Source organism: Carica papaya, chromosome 8 (assembly GCF_054855325.1).
Source record: "Carica papaya isolate Zhongbai chromosome 8, ASM5485532v1, whole genome shotgun sequence".
Classification (NCBI taxonomy): Eukaryota; Viridiplantae; Streptophyta; class Magnoliopsida; order Brassicales; family Caricaceae; genus Carica; species Carica papaya.
This window is the reverse complement of record NC_142316.1, coordinates 35412220-35435011: the sequence shown is the minus strand read 5'-3', so window position 1 is coordinate 35435011 and position 22792 is coordinate 35412220. Positions and strand designations below refer to the sequence as shown.

General features: G+C 33.4%; 2 protein-coding genes across 3 annotated transcripts; both read left to right on the top strand.

Moving 5' to 3' along the window:
• The first annotated feature begins 158 nt into the window (after positions 1-158).
• UBP5 (ubiquitin-specific protease 5) lies at positions 159-12832 on the top strand. Of its 2 annotated transcripts, XM_022037662.2 has the most exons (15): positions 159-439; positions 1319-1573; positions 1780-1924; positions 2034-2093; positions 2197-2292; positions 6431-6461; positions 6570-6847; positions 7821-7961; positions 8057-8227; positions 9034-9291; positions 9375-9523; positions 9882-10439; positions 11072-11345; positions 11784-12027; positions 12411-12832. In XM_022037662.2, the coding sequence occupies exons 1-14, from the start codon at positions 300-302 to the stop codon at positions 11973-11975; spliced, it is 2748 nt and encodes a 915-aa protein (XP_021893354.2). In that variant the 5' UTR covers positions 159-299; the 3' UTR covers positions 11976-12027; positions 12411-12832. The 2 variants fall into 2 exon arrangements, with proteins under 2 accessions (XP_021893354.2, XP_021893353.2); XM_022037661.2 differs by having other exon boundaries at positions 6431-6847.
• Positions 12833-20423: 7591 nt separating this feature from the next.
• Positions 20424-22792, top strand: LOC110811300 (WAT1-related protein At5g07050-like). Its single transcript, XM_022037744.2, has 7 exons — positions 20424-20741; positions 20837-20899; positions 21006-21122; positions 21230-21485; positions 21598-21756; positions 21908-22059; positions 22201-22792. Exons 1-7 carry the CDS (start codon positions 20548-20550, stop codon positions 22493-22495), a joined length of 1236 nt encoding a protein of 411 aa, XP_021893436.2. The 5' UTR covers positions 20424-20547; the 3' UTR covers positions 22496-22792.

Genomic DNA, 22792 nt, shown 5'->3' with positions numbered 1-22792 from the left:
AAATAAAATCAATATGTTATTAAATTACATATAAAAAAAATTGTACAAGGGAATTGGGGAATGACCCAAGAAATTCGGCCCGCCTGACCCGGCCGGATAGCCGTCATTAAATTGGGCCAAGTCCCGCTCCGTCAAGTAATTAAGACGAGGGTAAAAAATTTGAACAAAATTATATATAATCTTGCGATTTTACGGTTTGGCTGCAAGTAAAGAACATAGAAAATACGAAGCCTCAATATCGGAGATTCTCTGTCTCAGATCAGAGGCAGAGAGAGATAGAGAGAGGGAAGGGGCGATTAATGGCAGAAGTGTCGATGTGCAGTAGCAGTAGTAGTACAGAGCTGACGCCGGAAGAAGAGAGAGTTTTGATAAGAGACATTGCGCTCGCTGCTGAAGCCAACGCCAAAGAAGGCGATACCTTCTATCTCATAACTCATAGGTAGGGTTTTTGTTTTCCATTGTATCGTCTTCGTAAATTTTAATTTCATGTGTTTTGCCCTATTAATGTTGGATATTTCGGGTGATAACGTCGGCAGATTATTGAATTTGTAGTTCTTCTTCTTCTTATTTTTTAAAATATGGATGTTTACATTTTGACGGGAGTCTAGATACGAGTTAATTTCTTCTCGAAAATTTGCGTTTCTATAGCGGTTAAGGTCTACCAGAATGTTTCGGAAGATGGATTCATTTGAACTAGGTATTATGTCTTTGTCGAAGACACAATATTTTTAGGTGATAGTTTGTGCTTATGGACTCACTAGATGATACTAGGACATTCATTGCACTACTGAGCCCGAGTGTGTAGTAGAATTTCTGTTGGGGGTTATTCTCCCCTTTCTGTTTTGTTTTGTTATACTTTTATATAACTTGAGATAGTGATACATTTGCAGATGCCTAATGCTCTTATAGAACAATTGAATTCAGTTCGTTTCCTTGTACTTGTATCAGCGTTTATTTGCTATATGTAGTGTGTGGGCGAGGCTTTAGTCACTTTGTATTGTGTCCTCGAAGTTGAGTACCATTTGCTAATCCTAGATGTAGGTGATTGGAATTGAGATAAGTATGGTGGTTAAAGAAGTAGGTGTTCGGGGACCCAGAGCGCGTGGAATTTCTTTGGATCATGTGCTTAATTCATATTTCCACTAGTATGTATTATTGCACCTGTACTTTAGGTTAGCTATTGGGAGGAAGGGCTATTGTTTTGTTGTTTTTTTTCCAGTTACTCATTCGATTGCTGCCATTTTCTGCTCCTAATCTTCTACTTTTGGCTAGAGTTGAGTTTTTGAAGTAACTAATTTTTCTAATCAATTTCCAACAGATGGTGGCAGCATTGGATTGATTATGTAAACCAGGATCAGCCAAATAACACAAATGATGGATCCTCTTTGTCCGAACATTGTGATTCAGCAGGTTCAAGCACCTCGAAGAGGCCGTCTGGAATTGATAATTCGGATTTGATATATGATGCTACATCAGAGGACTCACATCCGGGCAGTGAGATTCATGATACTCTTCAGGAAGGTCGTGATTATGTATTGCTTCCACAGGAAGTTTGGAACCAGTTATATTCATGGTGAGTCATATGAAATCCGCACCATTTTGTATATGGCAACAAAATGTGTATTTCCTTTGCCTTTCCTGTCAATTCCTCTCTGCTTGTTTGTGTTTGCGTGTTCGGATATTTCTATGGACATATTAAACTCATAGTGAACAAAATGTTTCTTTCCGGATCCTGTCTATTTATTTGTTTGTGATGCTCGTGTTCTATTGTCATGATAGGTATGGAGGTGGTCCAACATTGGCACGTAAAGTCATTAGTTCAGGTCTCTCTCAGACGGAGCTGGCTGTAGAGGTGTATCCTCTGCGCCTGCAGCTACTTCTGATGCCAAAAGGCGAACGCTCTACTATAAGAATTAGCAAGAAAGTATAGTTTCTCTTTGTTTCTTTTCTCTGCTGCTTCTTCAGTCTATCCTGTGTAAAGCACCCCAAAGCATCTGCTGATTACTTACTTGAGATTGAATTATTTTGGCCAGGAAACTATTGGAGAGCTTTACAGGAGAGTCTGTGAGATTTTTTATCTTAACTTAGAACAAGTAAATACAGATATATATTCAGATACCTCAACACTCTTGGTGTTTTTTCCCTTGTTATCTTTCTTCCAAGTTCTTAGGTGACAAATATCCATTTTCTTTGTAGGTACGTGTTTGGGATTACTATGGGCAGAAGAAATATGCGTTGATGAATGACATGGATAGAACACTTGATGATTCCAATCTACAAATGGATCAGGATGTGGGTTTCTCTATGCCACACCATTTAGCTTTAATTTTATGGTTCAATGTTCTGTTATACAACAAGTTTAGCATCTGAAATCAGATTTTGCCTTCAATTTGTAACCACACTGATTTTATCTGTTACACATAAAACTTTTAAAATTATCGCCCTGACTTATTGGTAACATGAAATTTCATGTGAAATGAATCTACAAAATCTTATAAGTACATGGTCAAGAGGTTCATAGGCTTACTGCCAAAGTTGTGGACTACCGAATGGAACAGATACTTTCACTACATGAGGTAGTCTTTTATTTCTAAGGTTTCATTTACAGTGTGGGCTTTTGATTTTTTAATTCTTTGAATGATCTTTTGACAGCAATTGGATATGTCTCTGACCTTTGGGGTCACTTCAATTGCTTCTTAACTTCTACATATGGATCTCTGCTTTACTAAGAGCTGCATGTTTGTTTAGATTTTGAATCTAGGTGGGTCTGTTTTTCTTACAGTTGCATCTTTGTTTATATTTGAGCTGATGTCTGACGTAGAAGCACTCTGCTACCTCTAGTGTGCTTGGGTTAAATGCACTAGAATTATAAGTCCCATGTGCATGCAATGATCTCATGTGTTTTAAGGTGGGGATGCAGGTTACTCACTTTTTCACAAATTAATTCAGGTGTTTGGATAGTTTGATTGATATATTAGGCAGCAAAGCTGGGACCAATACATTTTGGCAAGATGGGTTTGAGCACATTTTGCGTTCCCCATTATGTCTTTCTTGCTTGTCCTGGTCATTAACAGTTTCATATTTGGAGTAGTTGGTTGTGTCTGATACAATATAACACCGACAACTGCTTGATATGTAGTATTAGATTCTAATGTGCATATTTGATAAATAATTGCACCGATTCTACATCTATATTGAATTCCATGATAATGAATTTCTACTTATACTTGGTTAAGTAGGAATAAAAAATCCACTTAGCTTGACTTGTGCATGGAATTTGAATAAGATTTTAGTTCTAACCTATATCTCATTTCTAATGCATTTGTATATCCGTACGATGGACTTAGTTCGTTATAACAAATGTGACGTAAAAGATATATATTGTGATAAACTGTTATTATCCTCTTCCGAGGCCCAACTAAAAAATTATATAGTAAGAATATTTCATTTGTTGTGATAGTACAAATAATCATTTATGTTGGAGATTTATCATTTTATAGCAGACTCCTCTATATGGAAAAAACACAATTGTTAGATCCTGAGTTCTTGATCTTCTTGGTATTTAGGAAAATGATTTGCCGGCATATTATGTATTTGCAACGGAATAGAATTCGAGAGGTATTTTTTTTGGAGAGAAAGAAAATATTATCAAGAGACATCAAGAGGGTGCTGCCCTTGTACGTTACATAAGATTTGGTGTCAAAGAATCATTCAAGTTACCCAAGTTCTTATCATAAAGGATAGGATTCCCTATCAACAAGATACTCAACCATAGATCTCTAATCCTAACGAAAGAAGCTTTGGGCACTTTTTGGGTTATTTGGAAAGGAAAAAATAGAATAGTTTTTAAAGGGACAAATAACATTGATAGATTTGAGGATTTATGATTTAGAATTCCCATGTTGGACAGAATCTAGCCTTATACTAGCGAGGATTTGAGGGGTCTAATTGATATCCTGATTAATTTGTATGTACTTTTGTTTACGAGTTTGCAACCCTTTAGTGCTCTTGAATATATTAAAATACTTTTTCTTTTAAAAAAAAGTCCTCCGAAACTTATTTGCTCCTCCTTTTCCAAATAAGGAAAATAAATAGACATCGGAATAACTATACTAACATTTCTATTAGATTTACAAACTTCAACTCTGCTTCCCGTCCATAGCTCATTCAATGCTGAAGCGGAAATGAACCAAGATAAATTAAGAAGATTTAAAGCAAAATTCTAGAATCCTCTAACATCTAGACACCAACGAGATGGTTGGAACATTTGCTTTCTCTGAGGAAGATGGGCAGCCATATACAATATTTTTCGCCTCTTCCTTAGATTGTCCGTCAACGGAATTCGAAACCAAGCTACTTTCCAAGCAAAGAAAGCTTCTGGGTAGCTGCTTCACAAATCCAAATCTGCTCCCATAAAAATCTGTTAGCCATTTTGCTTAAGAGAGTCGGTAGATGTGTAGATATTTTACCAAAAACATCCCATCCTTGCCTTCTTGGTAATGGACTAGATATGGCAATCTTTCCCAGAAGGATCTATGACAGTTGGACAAAAGAGCCAGCAAATCGAGGTACTTAGTCTGATTACTTTCTTATCATTTAGATTTCGAGTTAGATGGATGTTCCAACGACATTGCCATCATAGTCAATCTCTATGAAATATCTGTGCTGTTGGCTAAGGAGAGAATTTTGGGGTGGGAGGTTTTAGAAAAAACTCCCTTGCGCCACCTTTCCTCCCAAAAGTCCACCAATTGTCCTTTTCCTGCCTTATATGCACCAGCAGTCTCCATTTATCTACCTCCAAAAATCCACCAACAGTCTCCATTGATCTACCTCCAAAAACTGGTTGTAGCCTCCAAATCCTATCTTTAGTTATGTACTTTGCGCTGATCAATTCCTGCCGAAGATAACTTATAGTTAAAAAAAAAAAAATTTCCTGCCAAAGTTAACTCTTGTAAGTCATGAGATCTGCAATCATTTGGCTAAAAGGGACTTGTTAATCTCACTCGGGGGATCTAACACTAAGTACCATCTCCTTGTCTAGTCATTTCACCAACTTTCATTCCTCAAGAGTGGTAGCAGCTCTGTTCATCTGAATTGCCTCACAAAAAAGGCATAAGAGCTTTTAAGGACCTCAACCTTTTGGCACGGATAGAAAAAAGGGGAGAGAAAGTAGACTGGAAAGTTGGACAGTTTGCCTTGCGAGTCTAAGATTCTTAGTTTGAGCTGTGATATGTTTCTATTTGTTGCTCAAGTAGGAGCACACCCGCCAAGTGAGTTCTTTCTGAAAAAAAAAATTAAGATTCAATGCTCTGACAGCCCTGCCCCCAAATTCCTGGTTGCAGACAAACACACTTTTGTATGTCCCTGTCTCACCATTATTTAGGATCTATTAAAAGTTGGATATTTCTCTTTTGATTAGAGTTGATAGCACTTCTTTCAGTAAGTACTTCCTTTCCTCAGGAACCAACATCCTCTCCATCTTCTTTTTTGAAATAAAAGGTGAAAGTATTATTTTTCACAAAGGTACTAAGGGAGCACCACCCAATTACAAAGAAATTACAACTCAATTAGATGGTTTATGATGCATCCCAAATCTTTCCAATGTAATATGTCATGACCAAGTAAAATGGAACCAAAAGTATATAACCATCTATCCTTGATGTTTACAAAGTCCTATCCTCTCCATCGTCAAAATCATAGGATTCCAATTGCTTCAGAGATCTATGGCACGGTCATTTTCTACTCTTGATGCCAACTGCTTTTATTTTTATTTTTTGCATGGGCATGTTTTGACCATTAACAGATTCAGCATAAATAGGCTCCCTCAAAGAAGAAAAAATTAAAATGATGAGTAGATGATTATTTCAGTGCTACATAATGTAATGTGATAATGATTAACGCGTAAATTTCTTCTGACTTTTTAGCCGGTGAATTAATTGATGCTATGTAGAAGCATGTTGTGTAAATCATGATAATTTCTTGTGCCTTTTCAATTGGCAATATAAATTTAGTTGATATCGTCTACAACCCTATTCTGCCTCTAAAACTTGATGCTTGTGGGCTTTTGAAGTTTTGGTTAGTGTCATCTTGTGATTATTCCAGTGTAAAAGGGGCATAATTATCACGGTCAGTTCAGTTAATCTGCATGGCTCTGGACTAAATTGAACTCACAGTTATATCCACCTCTGTAGGTTTCCAAGAGTTGTAACTAGTGTTTATGGTACAAAGAGATACAAGAAACAGTTGTGAAGCATAGTACACATATATAATGTAATAGTCACTGGCATGCCTGTTTTGGCATCTGGTGTTTATATTAGCAATTTGTTTCCATTATGCACAATCTGAGCGTGGTTACTATTTTACTGTTTGTGTTTTGAATGTTCATATAATGACATATAGTATCTTTTGTTTCTCTTGCTCAACATAACAGATTCTGGTGGAGATCCTTAACGATATCAAGGGTACTGCCTTGAGTGGTTGCATGAGTTCTGTTCAGGAGAATGGATTTGTAGAGAAGGATGCTACTTCTGTTCTTTTGGAGCCTTCTAAATCAAGCTTATCAATTGCAGGAGGTTTATCTGCGAGTAAAGGTGCTTCCAGTGGCTGCAGCAAGGAGTTGCCACAAAGCCAGAATCTGACATCTAAAGTTAGAGAGTCGGATAGCATATATGGTACCAGTGGAGTTAGTACAAGGGGTTCTGTTGGCTTGACTGGATTGCTGAACCTGGGGAATACTTGCTTCATGAATAGTGCAATACAATGCCTTGTTCATACACCTGAGTTTGCTAGATATTTTCGGGAAGATTATCATCAAGAGATAAATTGGCAAAACCCTTTGGGCATGGTTGTAAGTTTCTGATCTAATTTATTCGGACAAATCCTTTATTGAAGCGTATTCTGTCAGTGTATGGTAACTTTGAACGTTTTTTGTTAACGGCATGTTTGCTATTGGTTTCTTATAATATGAAACTTTCTCAGTAATTTTTGACCTGTATTTTTACAGCCATTTCTTGTTTCATGTTTCAAAAGCTACTCAATGTTATTATCATATTGGTCTGTCATAGATAAAATTCTGCACTTTATCATTATTATCGTCAGCATCTGTGCTTTTTGGCTCAATATGTGATATTTTGGTTTTTAGTGTGTATTTCCTTGAGATTCTTGGGCTTTCTTTGCTACATAAAAACATTTCTAAATTTTATTTCCTATGTTTCTACATGTTTATATATAAAAACATATATGGTATATCTGTGTTGTACTCAGATGTAAATAAGAGCACTCCCTTCAAAAAACATTAAAACCTATAATTTTATTCTTTCAAAATCATGCCTCATTTTCAGTCTTATTCTCTAAGTATCTTTTATTTTTCAAATGTGAATTAAGAAAATAAAAACTAGAAAATAGTTTTATTTAGCATACAAAAACCTTGACTTTTATATGTTTCATCTGCATCATCTTTTGCATAAAAGAAACTGGCTCTGTTTTTTCCTATCAGTTTATTCACTTAGCTATTTGAATTATTTTTGGTGTTTTCGATGTTTCAACCCAATACTGTTCTATCTAATGCACTTGGTAACAAGAAGCAAAGAGTTTTTTTCCCCCGCATCTTAATGCACATGTTTATGGCTTTCTTTGTGCCATTAACCTGTGAGAAATTGGTCTTAAGCTATGGACAGCTGGTCTGTTAAGTTATTTTAATTGCTTTTCCTATCAAGATCTATTTGTAGCCACAAGCTTTGCAGATTGCAGTCACTGACAGAATGCGGAACTTTGATGTTGCAGCATTACTATTTTACTGAATTTAAATTGTGATTGTGTAGGGTGAGTTAGCATTAGCTTTTGGTGAGTTACTTCGAAAGCTGTGGGCACCTGGAAGAACACCAATTGCTCCTCGTCCATTTAAAGCAAAGCTTGCTCGCTTTGCACCCCAATTTAGTGGATACAATCAACATGATTCACAGGTATAGTTACTGGTTATAAAGTGTTCTATTTGTAGGTTTAATGTGATTCAAAAATTCGTCCAGTTTCCATCAGTGAATGTTTATTATGATCGCAGGAGCTTTTAGCATTTCTCCTAGATGGTCTTCATGAAGATCTGAACCGTGTCAAGCACAAACCTTATATAAAGTCTAGAGATGCAGATGGCCGACCGGATGAAGAAGTGGCTGATGAGTATTGGGCTAACCACATTGCTCGAAATGATTCAATAATTGTTGATGTTTGTCAAGTGAGTATGATGCTGATGATATCATTTTTTTTTAAAGATGAGAAGAAATTTTGTTAAAAGGAGAGAGGGGAGGTAGAATGTTGATAGGGAGGATGAGATACCCCCTGCAAAAGAAAAAAAGAAACAAAGAACAAAGAAGCATCAAGTCAATCTAGCATTTCAGTCCATTAATTTCCAGTACATTGAGGTGCTCAATCTTTTCAATTGATGACACACATCTTGACTTGCTCGATAATGCCTAAGGGCCTTCTCCAAAACTGACCACAAAAAATCTCTCATAGTTAGTGGCTACGCTAGTTGGGATTGTAAACAGAGAAAATCAACAAAGAGGAATGCCAGAAAACCTCCTAAAGAAAATAAAGACTTTTCTAACTCTCTAAATGCTTAGAAATTTCCACATTATGAGATTTTGGGATACCATAACTTTATGATATTAGAACTTATTATGTGTTTATCCTGTTTCAGAAGCATTATTGTTATTCACGTAAATGACTAATGCAAATAATGACAATTAAAATTATCAGGAAGTTTGAGTATTAGGAAATGGAGATTTTAAGCAATCCATGACAGAGAGCTGTAGAAACGGTGTCTTCCTTTCAAGTTCTTTCAGATATTTGACCTGTTTAACAAGGGGGGTGGAGTCAAGTAATCATGGATAAATACTGTGTTTATTAAAGTTGAGTCTGTTGTTAAGGAAGTGCCATGTTTATCTGATTTTTCTTATGTGCCTTAGACTCTGCAGCTTCCATATGATAATCTGTTTAGCACCATAGATAACATTCACATCTTTATTTCCCAATTGACAGGGTCAATACAAGTCAACTTTGGTCTGCCCTGTGTGTAACAAGGTTTCCGTCACCTTTGATCCTTTCATGTACCTCTCCTTGCCCCTCCAGCAGACAACAACTCGAACTATGACGATAGCAGTTTTTACTTGTGATGGAAGTGCTTTGCCCTCTACTTGTACTGTAACTGTTCCAAAGCAGGGGCGTTGTAGAGACTTGATTCAAGCACTTAGCAATTCTTGTTTATTGAAGCAAACTGAAGAGCTTAAGCTTGCAGAAGTATGTGGTTTCAAACATTTGATCTTTTGTTTTAATGGGATTTGGCACCATCAGTTTTATTGGATTGGGCGTTTTGTTCTCAGGTACGGAATCATTTAATCCAAAGGTTTCTTGAAGACCCCTTAATACTGTTGTCCACAATCAAAGATGATGAACACCTTGCTGCCTACAAGGTTCCGAAGTCTGTGAAGAACCCAGTGTTACTTAAGTTGATACATCGTCGTCAGCATCAGTGAGTATAATTAGCTGTGCCTTAGACTACCAAGCATGAATTATACCCATCTATAGGGGGTTGTTTGCATGGCAACTGTTGCCAGAAAAATCAAGTTTCCTATTAATATTCTCGATAGCTGTACTTGGGCAAACTTAGTAGGGAAATAAAGAAAAAAAGTTTATGTTTTCTGTTTGCTCTTGCAACTTTGTTTTTTTTTTTTGCCTTTTTTTTAAATAAGTTGCAAATTTGTTTTAAATCTGAGTGTTTATGTGTTCAAACAGTAGAACCATTTGAGTATAGTTAAGGGAAAATCTGAAAATGCTTTGGTTTAAATAAAGCACATCCAAGCTAACAAGGATGACTGTTTATACTTCAGGGATTCTGGTGATAGTCTAAGTAATTCACGATGGAAACCCTTTGGAACTCCTCTTGTCTCCGTAATATCACAGGATGATGCACTCACAAGAGGTGATATACAGGTGACTGTTAAAAGAATCCTTTCTCCTTTTCACAAACAAGCGAATACAGAATGTACTGGTGTTTCTGTGGCTAGCAACACTGCTGCAGAGTTGGCCCCCAGTAATATATCATGTGAAGGACGTTCCCAGTCTACGTCAATCTTATTGAATAATGAAAAATGTACTTCTACTGAAGTGACATCAATGCCGCTTCAGTTGGTTAATGAAAACCATTCATGTATCGATTTGTCATTGGGAGAAGAGAAAACCATTAGACTGCCCTCATCACCGGTAATTATTTATATTGATTGGTCAGAGAAGCTTTTGGGGAAGTTTGATATTTGTCATTTGGAGAACTTGCCAGAAGTGCTCAAATATGGACCTGTAACCAAGAAAGGTCGTAATGAGCCTCTCTCATTGTACACCTGCTTGGAAGCTTTCCTACGTGAAGAACCACTGGTGCCTGAAGATATGTGGTTGGTTTACTCTCTCTCTCTCTCTCTCTCTCTCCATATACCTATAAGCCAGGCTGCTGCCTCCCTTTCTAAGGAAAGAGTTCCAGGTGGAAATATTGCATTTGTATACTCTTGATATGGTATATCTAATTGACCATGTTCCAACAAAAACAATTCACTCTTGGCAGTTTGCCTTGCATAATATGATGGTGGATAGTTAACATTTTCAAAATAATTATGCAAGTTTGCCACTTCTAGCATCTTGTCTCAATAGTTTTTATAACATGAAGTCCACCATTGGGCAGTGCCCTGTGGGCAACTTGAGGGAACATGGTGTTTGTTTTCTTCCATTGGAAAATAAATTTTATAAGAATTGTTGAGGAAACATTCTTAATGTTCTCCATTAAGAATTTCTGGTTAGAATGCTTTTTCATTTAAACCTTTCTAATCCTGCTCCAGAAAATCATGCGATTTTATTAACACAACCTTTTGATGAAAAATGTTCAACCTTGATTGCATCATATATTTAGGCTTGCAAATATGTAAGATTGACAATCTGCATTTTCAATAGTCATATGTATCCCACTTTTACTGAAAGAAGAAAAATGGTTTTCTGCAAGCTAATTTGAAAATTTTGTTATTATCCAATCAAGGTACTGTCCGCAGTGCAAAGAACGAAGACAAGCAAGTAAAAAACTTGATTTGTGGAGGCTTCCAAAAGTTTTGGTCATTCATCTGAAGAGATTCTCTTACAGCAGATCAATGAAGCATAAGCTAGAAACATTTGTCAACTTCCCCATTCATGATTTTGATTTAACAACATATGTAGCCAACAAAAACAGTTCTAGACAACAGCTCTATGAGCTCTACGCCTTGACTAATCATTATGGTAGCATGGGTAGCGGGCACTATACTGCACATATCAAGGTAAGTTGGCCCATTGCTCCTCTAGAAGTAAAAGTTTCAGCCGTCCTTAAATCGGGTATATGATTAATGGATTACCTAATCTCTGTCACTAGTTTAATGTTCTTTTTTGCTTTTTGGTTGCAATAGGTATGAGTTGATGTAATATTTTTGTTTTATTATGATCTTATTTTTAAGACAACTTTTCAGTGAATTGTTGCTAGGTTCTGTCTAATTGTCGCAATGGCTAAATATCATAGTTAAGAGCAGGCTGATCGGCTTTATCTAGGCCAGAAGAAAAGAAGAGTTTCTTTTTGCAGTTCAAGATGTAGATTTAATCATGGGCTTAGTGGCCTTTCTACATATTGGTCCTTAATGTTTGTAAAGTGGTTCTTGAATAGTTATGTAGTCTATGAATTGGCATCTTATTCAATTTCTGCCTTATCCTTTTTGGTTGTACAGCTTCTAGATGAGAATAGGTGGTACAATTTTGATGACAGCCATATATCACCTATTAGTGAAGACGATGTAAAATCAGCTGCTGCATATGTCCTTTTTTATCGGAGGGTAGATGCTGATGCTGATGCTGATGCCTCTGTCAAGGATGCAGCACAACACAGTGCTGGTCATGGGAAAATAGTCCCTCAACAGTAAACAGCAAGGGCATATTTTTCTTTTGGAGAAAATTGTGCATATGTGGGTAGAGGTGAGTATATGCGAGTGTATCTACTTCTTCTAGAAACTACAACAATGTTGGCTTATTTGAATCTTGATTTCGCCCATGATGAATTTAGGAATGACGTTGTTAGTTGCACTTTCCATCTTAGAACTTGGAAAGAAATAGTCTATCTTTTAATAATGCTGAGCAAACTTAGTTGCCAATTGGATGTTAACGAATGTTTTCTTTCTTAGGATTGACTTATGCTTTAATAATTTTTGAATCATCAAAATCAGCATAACTGAACAGATAATGTTTGTTGTTTGTGCTTCTGATTTGGTGCTTTTCTTCATGCTGTATAGAGTTTTTTTTTTTTTTTTTTTTTTTTTTTTTTTTTTGTACTGGTACTCTCTTTTTTTTTTCTTTTGCAGCGACACCAAGTGAAAAGACCTTGAAGGTCCTCATTTCGGTAATTGCAAGATTTTTTCAGAAGTTACTATATCTGCCTTGCTGAAGCTGAGTGTTATATTATGGGCTCATGCTGGGAATTGCAGGTAGGCTTTTATACTTAGCTCCATTCAGAGTTTATAATTTCAAAAAGTCAGATTTGTAGGATGCTTATTTTATCCATTTATGAAATTGTTCAAAGTTGTGAGGACGAATCGCAACTTTATTGCATAGGATCCTCAGATAGTTTGGCAAGACATCATAGTGATTAAGCCTTCAAGACTTCAATTTTTTTAGATCAATTTTAAGGATTAGAGAGGAGGTAAGAAGGAATATGTTATAGGGGAAGATTTCCCATTTTGAATGTATAAAGCAACTAATTTATAGATTAATAATGTTTTTACCCTCTCTCTCTTTCTCTCTCTCTCTCTCTCTCTCTCTCTATATATATATATCTTAGCGTGAGAGCTTTAAGCATTCTTTGATGGTTCTTGTCACCGATGATTATTTTGAGATTTCACAATTAGATAATTTTCAAAATCAGACTAAATTGTATGAATTATAGGCTATATTGTAATATTGTCATATACATATGTACGTATATTACAATGTGGCCCATGAACGTAGAATTGTTTCATTATGTGATTTTTTTTTTAATGAAATTTTAATTAAAAATAATAAGAGGTTTTTTTTTTGTCTTTTAAATGTCATGAAAAATGATTTGACATACACTAGGAATCGAAATTTTTTTTTTCGAAATTGTGATTGCAGGCCTTTTCGTCTTTATTGATGTTGTTATATCTGAATAGTTGAAATAAAACAGAAGAGTGGTTCTTGTTAGTTTTTATTGTGATCATCTTTAGTTATAATTTTCTCCTCGGTGTATAAATTGATTACGTACTGAAAAAAAAGTTCTTCGTATTGAATTGTAACGTGGCGAATTGCCTAAAGATTATACAATAATTTGTCTAAAAGATTATTTTATGATGAGTTTTAATCGTATTTCTTTCTTTATTTTAATGAATAATTTTGATTGGTAATAAATAATTACTCATACAACAAAAATTTTTTGTATAAAATATCAGGACTTCGTAAATCACTTAAAACTAACATATGATTTTGCATTACATCTATTTATTTTGAATTTTGAAGAACTAATTGACCCATCAGGAATACTCATTCTTTAGAAGCACGTAAATTTCATCTGTGTTTCAGCTACACAAAAATGGTCAGTCTATTTTATATATATATATATATATATGCATATACAAATTGGTATTTAATGTAATGCAGTGTATGATCCAAACCAGCTCATGTTCCCATTATAACGACGTATCAACTCATGTTGATGGGAGGAGTTATTTTAGCAACAGCAAGTCTCAAAGTTTTGATTAACATCACATCGTTTTCTAAGCTCTCGTCTTCATCTTAAAAGTTCATCTTTTGAACTATGCAAGCAACTGATTCCAACTGGGTTGCTTTCTTTGACCCCAACCTAATCAAATTTTGAACAATCATGTATCTTTCTATACTTCCATATCTATATATCTACATATATATATACACACGCACACACACGCACAAACACAATTTTCTTTTGGGGGTTTGCATATTTTGCCTTCCATCTAATCTGAATATATAAATGGAGAGGAAGATTGCTGCCAATAATGATTACAACTAATTCTGTTCAAACTAAAACTCTGTAAATATATAATATATACTAAAAATTCATTACATTTAATACCATAATCAATAATAGAAATTGAGAATTACTTAACAAAATGAATTGAATTTTTTTTCAAAAAAAAAAAGAAAAAAAAATCAACGGTAAAAATAAATGGAGATTATATCAGGCATTAACCCTCATTAAGAGTAGGGTAATATGACCCTGTATTAGCATTTAAAGACGATGTTTACTAGAGTGTATATATATTCCACCCAAAAAGCCATATATATATATATATAAAAATATATATATATATATATATATTGTATTAATAATTAGACAATTACTTAAAGCAAGCAACTACATTGTTGGTCAGCTTTTCCTTTTTAGAGTCTTTTATAGATGAATGAATTAAAAACACCATGTGAGTATTCCTATTTGCGACGTGTGGCCACTTCCTTAAAGAACCCTACTTTTTTTTTTGTTCATCTTTTTATTTTTTATTTTTTGAATAATTTTCCATGTAAAAGAAAATCCCATTCAATCAAATTCGTAATATATAGTTGTACGAACAAAATTCATCGTATACATACATACATATATATATATATATCATGTTATATGTGGCGATCGGGCACGTATAAATTTAAAGGACAGAAAAAAAAAAGAATACAAATTAAGCTATGTTGTCCATCAATAATTCATGATATAAGCCAAATTTCATACGCCACTCAATACTATCTACAATTAAAATTGTATGTACTTTTATATATATATATATATATACATATCTAATTTTATCTTTAATAATGCCCAAAAAAAAAAAGAAGCATTGACATTAATTAATTCTCCATCACTAGTTCTTATCATGCATCGTTCGTTCAATTATTTAATTGCATGATCGTCATGCAATGTATTGTACTAATCATACATTAATATTAATTAATTAATTAATTAATTAATTAATATTATTAATTCAGATAAATTATTTTATATACAACAAGAACGCATTGATATATATATATATATATGTATATAATCTTTATTTTATTCTTAATAGAAAAACAATTGAAGTAATTGAATAGAAGTCATAAAGTTATTCATTAGTCTAACAATTGTAAACCAAATAAATAATTAAAAAAATTCACATTAATTTACACGTCATGTACCAAAAGTTAGCTATATATACACTTACTTAATTAGCTTTATATCAATTAAAAGAGAACCCATTAATTAAAACCTCTTTCGTTTAATTTTAAAGATTTTTTTTTATAGCAAAATTTAGGTATTTTTTTAATTAAATTATACATATACATCGATTATAATACAAAAATACATATCTTGTAAAGAGAAAAAAAAGTATAAAATATCCAATTAAATAATTGTTAATCATTTTAAAATTTGATTAATAAGAAAGAGATCACGTAGAGAATGGCTAATACCCACAAACGAAAGAAGTGATTTTGATAGGCTAAATAATTGAACTTCAACATAAAAGATGAATATAGTTTTATATATATATATATGTGGGTTTTAGGATTAAAGAAATGAATCTTTTGACCATGGCTTTTGATTGGGGAGAATGATTTAACATTTTCCAATTATAGAGGAGGCTTTTTATCATAAAGCATTAGATGTTGCATTTCAAAAACATATGATTTTAATATGTATGTATGTATGTGTGTGTGTGTGTGTGTGTGTATATATATATATATATTGCAGGGGTCAAGTCTCTCTCACTCTCACTTAACAAAATTGAGACATTCGGTCAAAGACACAAAAGATTGAATGGAAAAAAAAAATTAAAACAAAGAAAAAAAAAAAAAAGATGATAAGGCCTGCCTTTATCATTTCTTGGATTTTTCTGCCGAAAAAGAAAAAGGAAATTGAAAAAAGGGACGACGCCTGTGTAATTAAAACAAGAAGATGAAAATTATATATATATATATATATAAACACACACACACACACACACATATACATACAACTTTCACTTAACTATAAAAAGAAATTCTCACTACCAAAACTAGAGACCATTTTGGCAATTCCATAAAGTGCTGCGACGGTCCATTGCGTTACCTACGATTTTTTGCCGTTATACATTTTGCGGGGAAGAAACCGTCGCAAAAAGATGATTTAGCGGCGGATAACTTTTCCGTGCGTCACACGACGGTATAAAAATTATAAAACTCCGCAGAAAAATTCAAGATATACCGATTAGAAAATAAAAGAAACGTTGGTCGCCTAGAGATTAGGTCAAAATGTTTCTTCTTCGGTTGCTAATTTTCAACAAATAATTCTAAAATAGTTGAAAGTAGTAGTTAATTTTTTTTTATATTTAATACTTTTGCGAACGATTTCGTACCTTCGTGTATCTATAGTACATGAAGGTATGAAATCGCGTACATAATTTGGCTTCTAATTAGGACATGTCAAACACGTAACCCGGCTCGAACACGAAAAATATAATTCTTTGACTGTGGAGTGAAATGAAGAGAAGATGAATGTAAATAATTTTAGTTATGAAAACTCGTAACTTTTCAATAATGTACTTGGTTGTGCTCTCTTGAATTCAATTTGTCCTCTCAAAATAATTAGAATTCCACGTATATACATATATATGTATACGAATATACGTATACGTATACGTATACATGTGTGTGTATTTGTATCCTTTTTTATATTCTTTTGTTATATTTTTCATTGATTGACTGTTATTTTCTTTTGGGGGTGGTGCAGCAGAGAGACAAATGATATGATATAAACAGTGATGTTGTTTTGTGTCTAGTAGTACAAGGTGTTAAAAAATGCTTTTAGATTTTTATGTAATATAGTTATACATATATATAGACACATACACACACTCATATATATATATATATCTATATATATATATATACACAGTAGAGTTCAGTATTCACCTGAGAAACAGACAAAATGTCTGACGGTCATGGCCCTCCCTTGTTTCCACTATGATGATCGCCCAAATCAAGCTCCCCATGCGCCAGAATCCTGTGCTAATTCAGAAAAAAAATTAAATATTTTTATTAAGATATATATATATATATGTATGTCTGTATACAGTAATAATAATAGAGGAATGATTGGGGGGTGATTAGATGCCCATTTCATTTGTGTGATTTGGTGCTCCACTTGGCCATAATTATAAGATTACATATATATATATATATATGATTGCAGGTATATGTTTCTTCAAGCAGGCAGGCAGATACATCTATGTATCATAGATATACACACATGTACGTATGTATGTATGTATATATGCGATGACATATATGATTGTACAGGACATATGATGAGTGCCAGATTACTCATTCCATTACTTTCTTCATCATTTCTTGTCTCCTCCATCACTTGCTCAATTTGAATCAACTTACGTATTATATAGATATAGATATATATATATATATACATATATATAGATAGATATACATAAGTTGGTCATGATTGATGCGAAGATACAAGGCCAAAAGGATTTGAATCAACTACGTCATATTGTTCTTATTGATTCTCTTAATTGAAAACAGATTTCCAAGCTTTCAAAGAAGTTGGCAGGCAATTTAAAACTTTGGAATATCTTAAAGCTACACCTAAAATATATATATATATATATATATATATATATATAACAAAGATATATCCGGCACCATGTAAATTAAAAGTTTATTTTGTAAAAACATTGGTATATATATATATAATTACTGAATATAATCAACATAATATAATAGCCTATCAAATTTTTTAATTATAAGACTTATATTTTTATTTAATTGACATGGCAAGATCAAGTAATGCAAAGGATTTATAAATTTGTACTTGTGTACTAGAATATATACGTACACCCACACACATATATGTATATATATATATATATATATATTGGAAGAATGTGTTGTTAAAGGTACAGTGTACAGAATCTTGATATACTAAAATTCCTCCTAATCTTAATGGAATATTATATATTACATTCTGCAATCCAAATACATGAGAAGCTTTAGTTCGTATATTATTTAATTTTATAAGTTATTTTTATAAGTTAATAACTGCCAAATACGTATATATTTATATATGCTTTATTCTTCTCTGCTATCTATGTCATAAATATATGTTTTATGATGTGATATAACTATATATATACACAATATGTAAGCAAAATATATATATATATATATCTTTAATTCGTGAAATCATCATCAACTAGCGAAATATATTCGTTATCCATTACTATTTTTTTTTTCCTTTTAAATAAACAATATTTCAGAAGTTGGAAACTTACGTATACATACACACATATACATATATATACACACACACACACACATATAAGTATAGAACCATAAAGATTCGAATTAATGGTACTGTAAATAAAGACAATCTAGATTCCTTTCAGTATGCTAATTATTTATGTATACAAACTTAATAATTAATTATATATCTAATATCACGATTTTAAATTTTATTAAAAATATTTAACACGTAAATTAATAATTATATTATAAATTAATAGCAATTAATAATAATATTTAATTTGTTAAAATTAAATTATTAATTTATTAATATATTAATATGCTTGTGATAATCAAGTTATATTAAGTTTTAGTAAATATATTATTTTAAAAAAAAAAAAAATTAGTGTATCTAATAAATTATAGTGGTGTAAGTAAATCCCGCTATACTAACGTTAATATCAACTTTATTAAGTGACCAATAAAACATTCACACTCTATATATATATATATATATATATATATATATTTTTTTTTTATATATATGTGTTGGATACTTTAAGAGAAATTCCAGCGAACCAATTGCTGCAACATTGAGAAGAATGTATTGATGATTAACAATAAATTAATTAAATGATTATTATTTTCTTAAAGTTAAACCTTACGTCCCCCTTTTGAAACGCAATTAAACTAGCTACTTGCATGTATTAACGAAGCAAAATTAATAATTAATGTAAATTAATCAGCATTAGAGAAAGTAATTAATGATGCACACGCGCATACTACCCGATAATAATTAACGTAAATTAATCAACACTAATTAAAGCGACAAATGACACACACGCCCACTACCTAACAATTAACAAGGACCAGATGAGGTTAAAAATTACTGATTTTTTTAAAAAATTGTAATAAAAAAACTAAAATTAAAATTATCGTAAATTATATTTTATTATAAAAATATTTAATAATTAGAATAATATAATTAACAATTAAGTAATCAATTAAGTAATTATCGTTAATTAAAAAAAATCAGTTGATTATTTTTTAAGTGATGCGACGGAGGGCGGAGATGCGACGGAGGGCGGAGAAAGTGGGCCCCACGGGTTGGAAGAAACGGGGCCCAACCACTATTACTACCTGCTCCCCGATTAAATTATTATTCGGTGTGTGTGGCATCAGCATGCACAATGCTCCCTCGTCTTCGCTTCGAATCGCTTCGCTTGCCCACCAAGTGGGTCCCGGTCCACACTCATTTCCACTAAAAACCTGCCACGTGGAATCACATAACCTGCTTCCTCCGTTGGGATGAATTGCACATCCCACCGCTCATCTGAATACTCGCGTCGATCCAACGGTCAGTGAAACACGCACGTGTGACCCTCATACTTCACGCGGATCATCGAAACAAATGATTTTTTACTTTAATATCAGTACGTAATAATTAACGAGAATTACTATTTAAAAATACAAGAAATAATCAATATACGTATATTATAAATACATTGGTAACTTGTTGCTGACATAATATTTTGGAAAAGTTAATTTTTTTTAAAAAAAAATTACATATAAAATTATATCTTAATAATTATCGTAAACAGAAAGTAATAATTGTGTTTTGCAATAAATCAAATACAGTTATGTGCTTTTTAAATTTTTAGTTACTAATCATCTTAACACATTTTACATATGACAAATTAGAAGATTACTATAACATTATAGTAAAATTTAGAATAAAGTTGAAAATTATTTGATTTATTTATCATTTATCTTATAATATATTTTCTAGTGAATCTTTTATATACTTTATTCAAGAATTTAATTGATTTCATATTTTTAATTCTCCACATATATCAACATATTTATATACATATATTATATAAAACATTCTCGAATGCATTTTTATTATGTTTTAATTAGTGTATATATATCTAATTAATTAATAAATATTTTTTAAAAAACTATATAATATTTATAAGTATCGATTGGACTTAAAATAAATATAAAAGAAGAGAAGCCTATTTTGGATAAACCTCCTCTGAGAAGAAAGGTTAGAGGGGCCAAGAGTGCTATAAATTCATGAGGTTGTTGCCATTTACAACTTAGGAAACACACAAGCTTTCAAGTGTTCTTCCTCGACTCCCCTTCCTCCTCCTCTTCTTCTTCTTCTTCTTCTTCCTCTTTACCCTTTAAAAAAAAAAATTAGAGATGGAGGGCTCAAGCAAATTCATAGAGAGATCAAAGCCGTACATCGCCATGATCTGCCTGCAATTTGGCTATGCCGGCATGAATATCATCACCAAGGTTTCCCTTAACAGAGGAATGAGCCATTATGTTCTTGTCGTCTACCGTCATGCCTTTGCCACTGCAGTTATTGCTCCCTTCGCTCTCCTTCTCGAGAGGTATAAATATGACCTTTACGTACATACGTGTGGATACATCCATAAATATAAGCTGATTTACTTAGTAAGTTTTTGGGTGATCATTTTGCTTGCAGAAAAGTGAGGCCAAAGATCACATTTCCCATTTTCATGCAAATTTTCATTCTGGGTCTTCTTGGGTTAGTGTTAATTTACTCATAAATCAAGCTCCCATCCCTTTGTTAATCATCATACCAACTCTCTACATACACACATATATATTTACATAAATGTTGTCCTAAACAGGCCTGTGATTGATCAAAACTTCTACTACGCTGGGCTGAAATTCACATCACCAACCTTCTCCTGTGCCATGAGTAATATGCTACCTGCAATGACATTTGTCATGGCAGTTCTCTGCAGGTAATTCTGACACATCAAAGATTTTACATCCCAATGATAAAACTTTTCACCGGATAATATTTTGACTTGGGTTTATATGTGTGCGTTTATCCATATATGTACATAAGGATGGAGAAGGTGGATATGAAGAAAGTAAGATGCCAGGCAAAGGTGGTGGGAACAATAGTGACAGTGGGAGGAGCCATGTTGATGACATTATACAAAGGGCGTGTGATTAATTTCTTCTGGTCTGATCACATTCACCTTCACAACTCATCTTCTTCAAACCCTACAAGTGCCGCTTCATCTGACAAGGAGTGGCTCAAGGGTTCCATTCTTCTCATCTTGGCCACTCTTGCTTGGGCTTCATTCTTCATTTTACAGGTCTCTTTTTCTTCTATCTTTTCCTTTTTTTGTCATGTGAATCGGTTTGCACCAAACAAAATTACCAGAACTTATTATCTGACTGATATGGGACTTGGGGGGGTTTATACAGGCATTGACCCTGACGAGGTATACAGCTCAGCTCTCACTTACAACCCTTGTCTGCTTTGTGGGCACCCTACAATCTATAGCAGTCACCTTTGTCATGGAACATAAATCCTCTGTTTGGTCCATTGGCTGGGACATGAACCTTCTAGCTGCTGCCTATGCTGTAACTCTCCCTTTTCTCTCACTCACTCACTCTCTCTCTCTCTCTCTATATATATATATATATGTATGTATGTATGTATGTATGTGTGTATGTATGTATGTACGTCTGTGTATGTGCGTTAAAGAAGTTGAATTTTTGATTTCATGAACAGGGTATTGTGACATCAAGTATTGCATACTATGTTCAAGGGCTAGTCATGCAGAAAAGAGGGCCGGTCTTTGTCACTGCTTTCAGCCCTCTCATGATGATCATTGTAGCAATTATGGGATCTTTTATTCTCGCGGAAAAAATCTATCTTGGAGGGTAAAATTTCCTATCCGATTTCTTCATAAATCCCAAAAACATGTCCCCGTTTATCTTTTCTTGAACCGCAAAGTTATCATAATGTTTACAATTTACTGAAAATATGACTCACAAATGTTTTTTTTATCATGTGGGCGACAGAGTTCTCGGTGCCGTTCTGATCGTGATTGGACTTTACTCTGTTCTTTGGGGAAAATACAGAGAGTACAGAGAAAAAGAAGCAGAGGAAATCCCAGAACCCATAAAGTACTGCAATGGAGAAAATGGACACAGCACAGTAATAATTATTTTAGACGAGATCAAGGAAGACGACGACTTGGAAGTGCAGAAGAAGCACTGTGAAGGTAGCGGCAACGGCGGTTCAGAGGTTGCAGTGGCTGTCACTTCTGGGAAATTACAAGCTCCTATGTTAGCAATGGAGGCACCAAAAGCTTGAGTACATCAGTTTTGTAGGAGACCAAAACAGAGCAGAGGAATAGAGAAATAACAGGGGAGGGGTGCAAGGATCGCACGGAAGGGAGAAAGAGAGTTTATTTACTATTATTTTTTTAACCTTCTTGGACTTTTCTTTTTTTCTTTTTACTTTTTGGGTTAAATTATATATATATATATATATATATATATTTATGTATACATAATATTTTTGTTAGGTTGATGACCATTATCATGTAAGATATCTTCTGTAATGAGAAGGCATGAAAAAAATGCAAAACCAAATTTCTTTTTCCCTAAA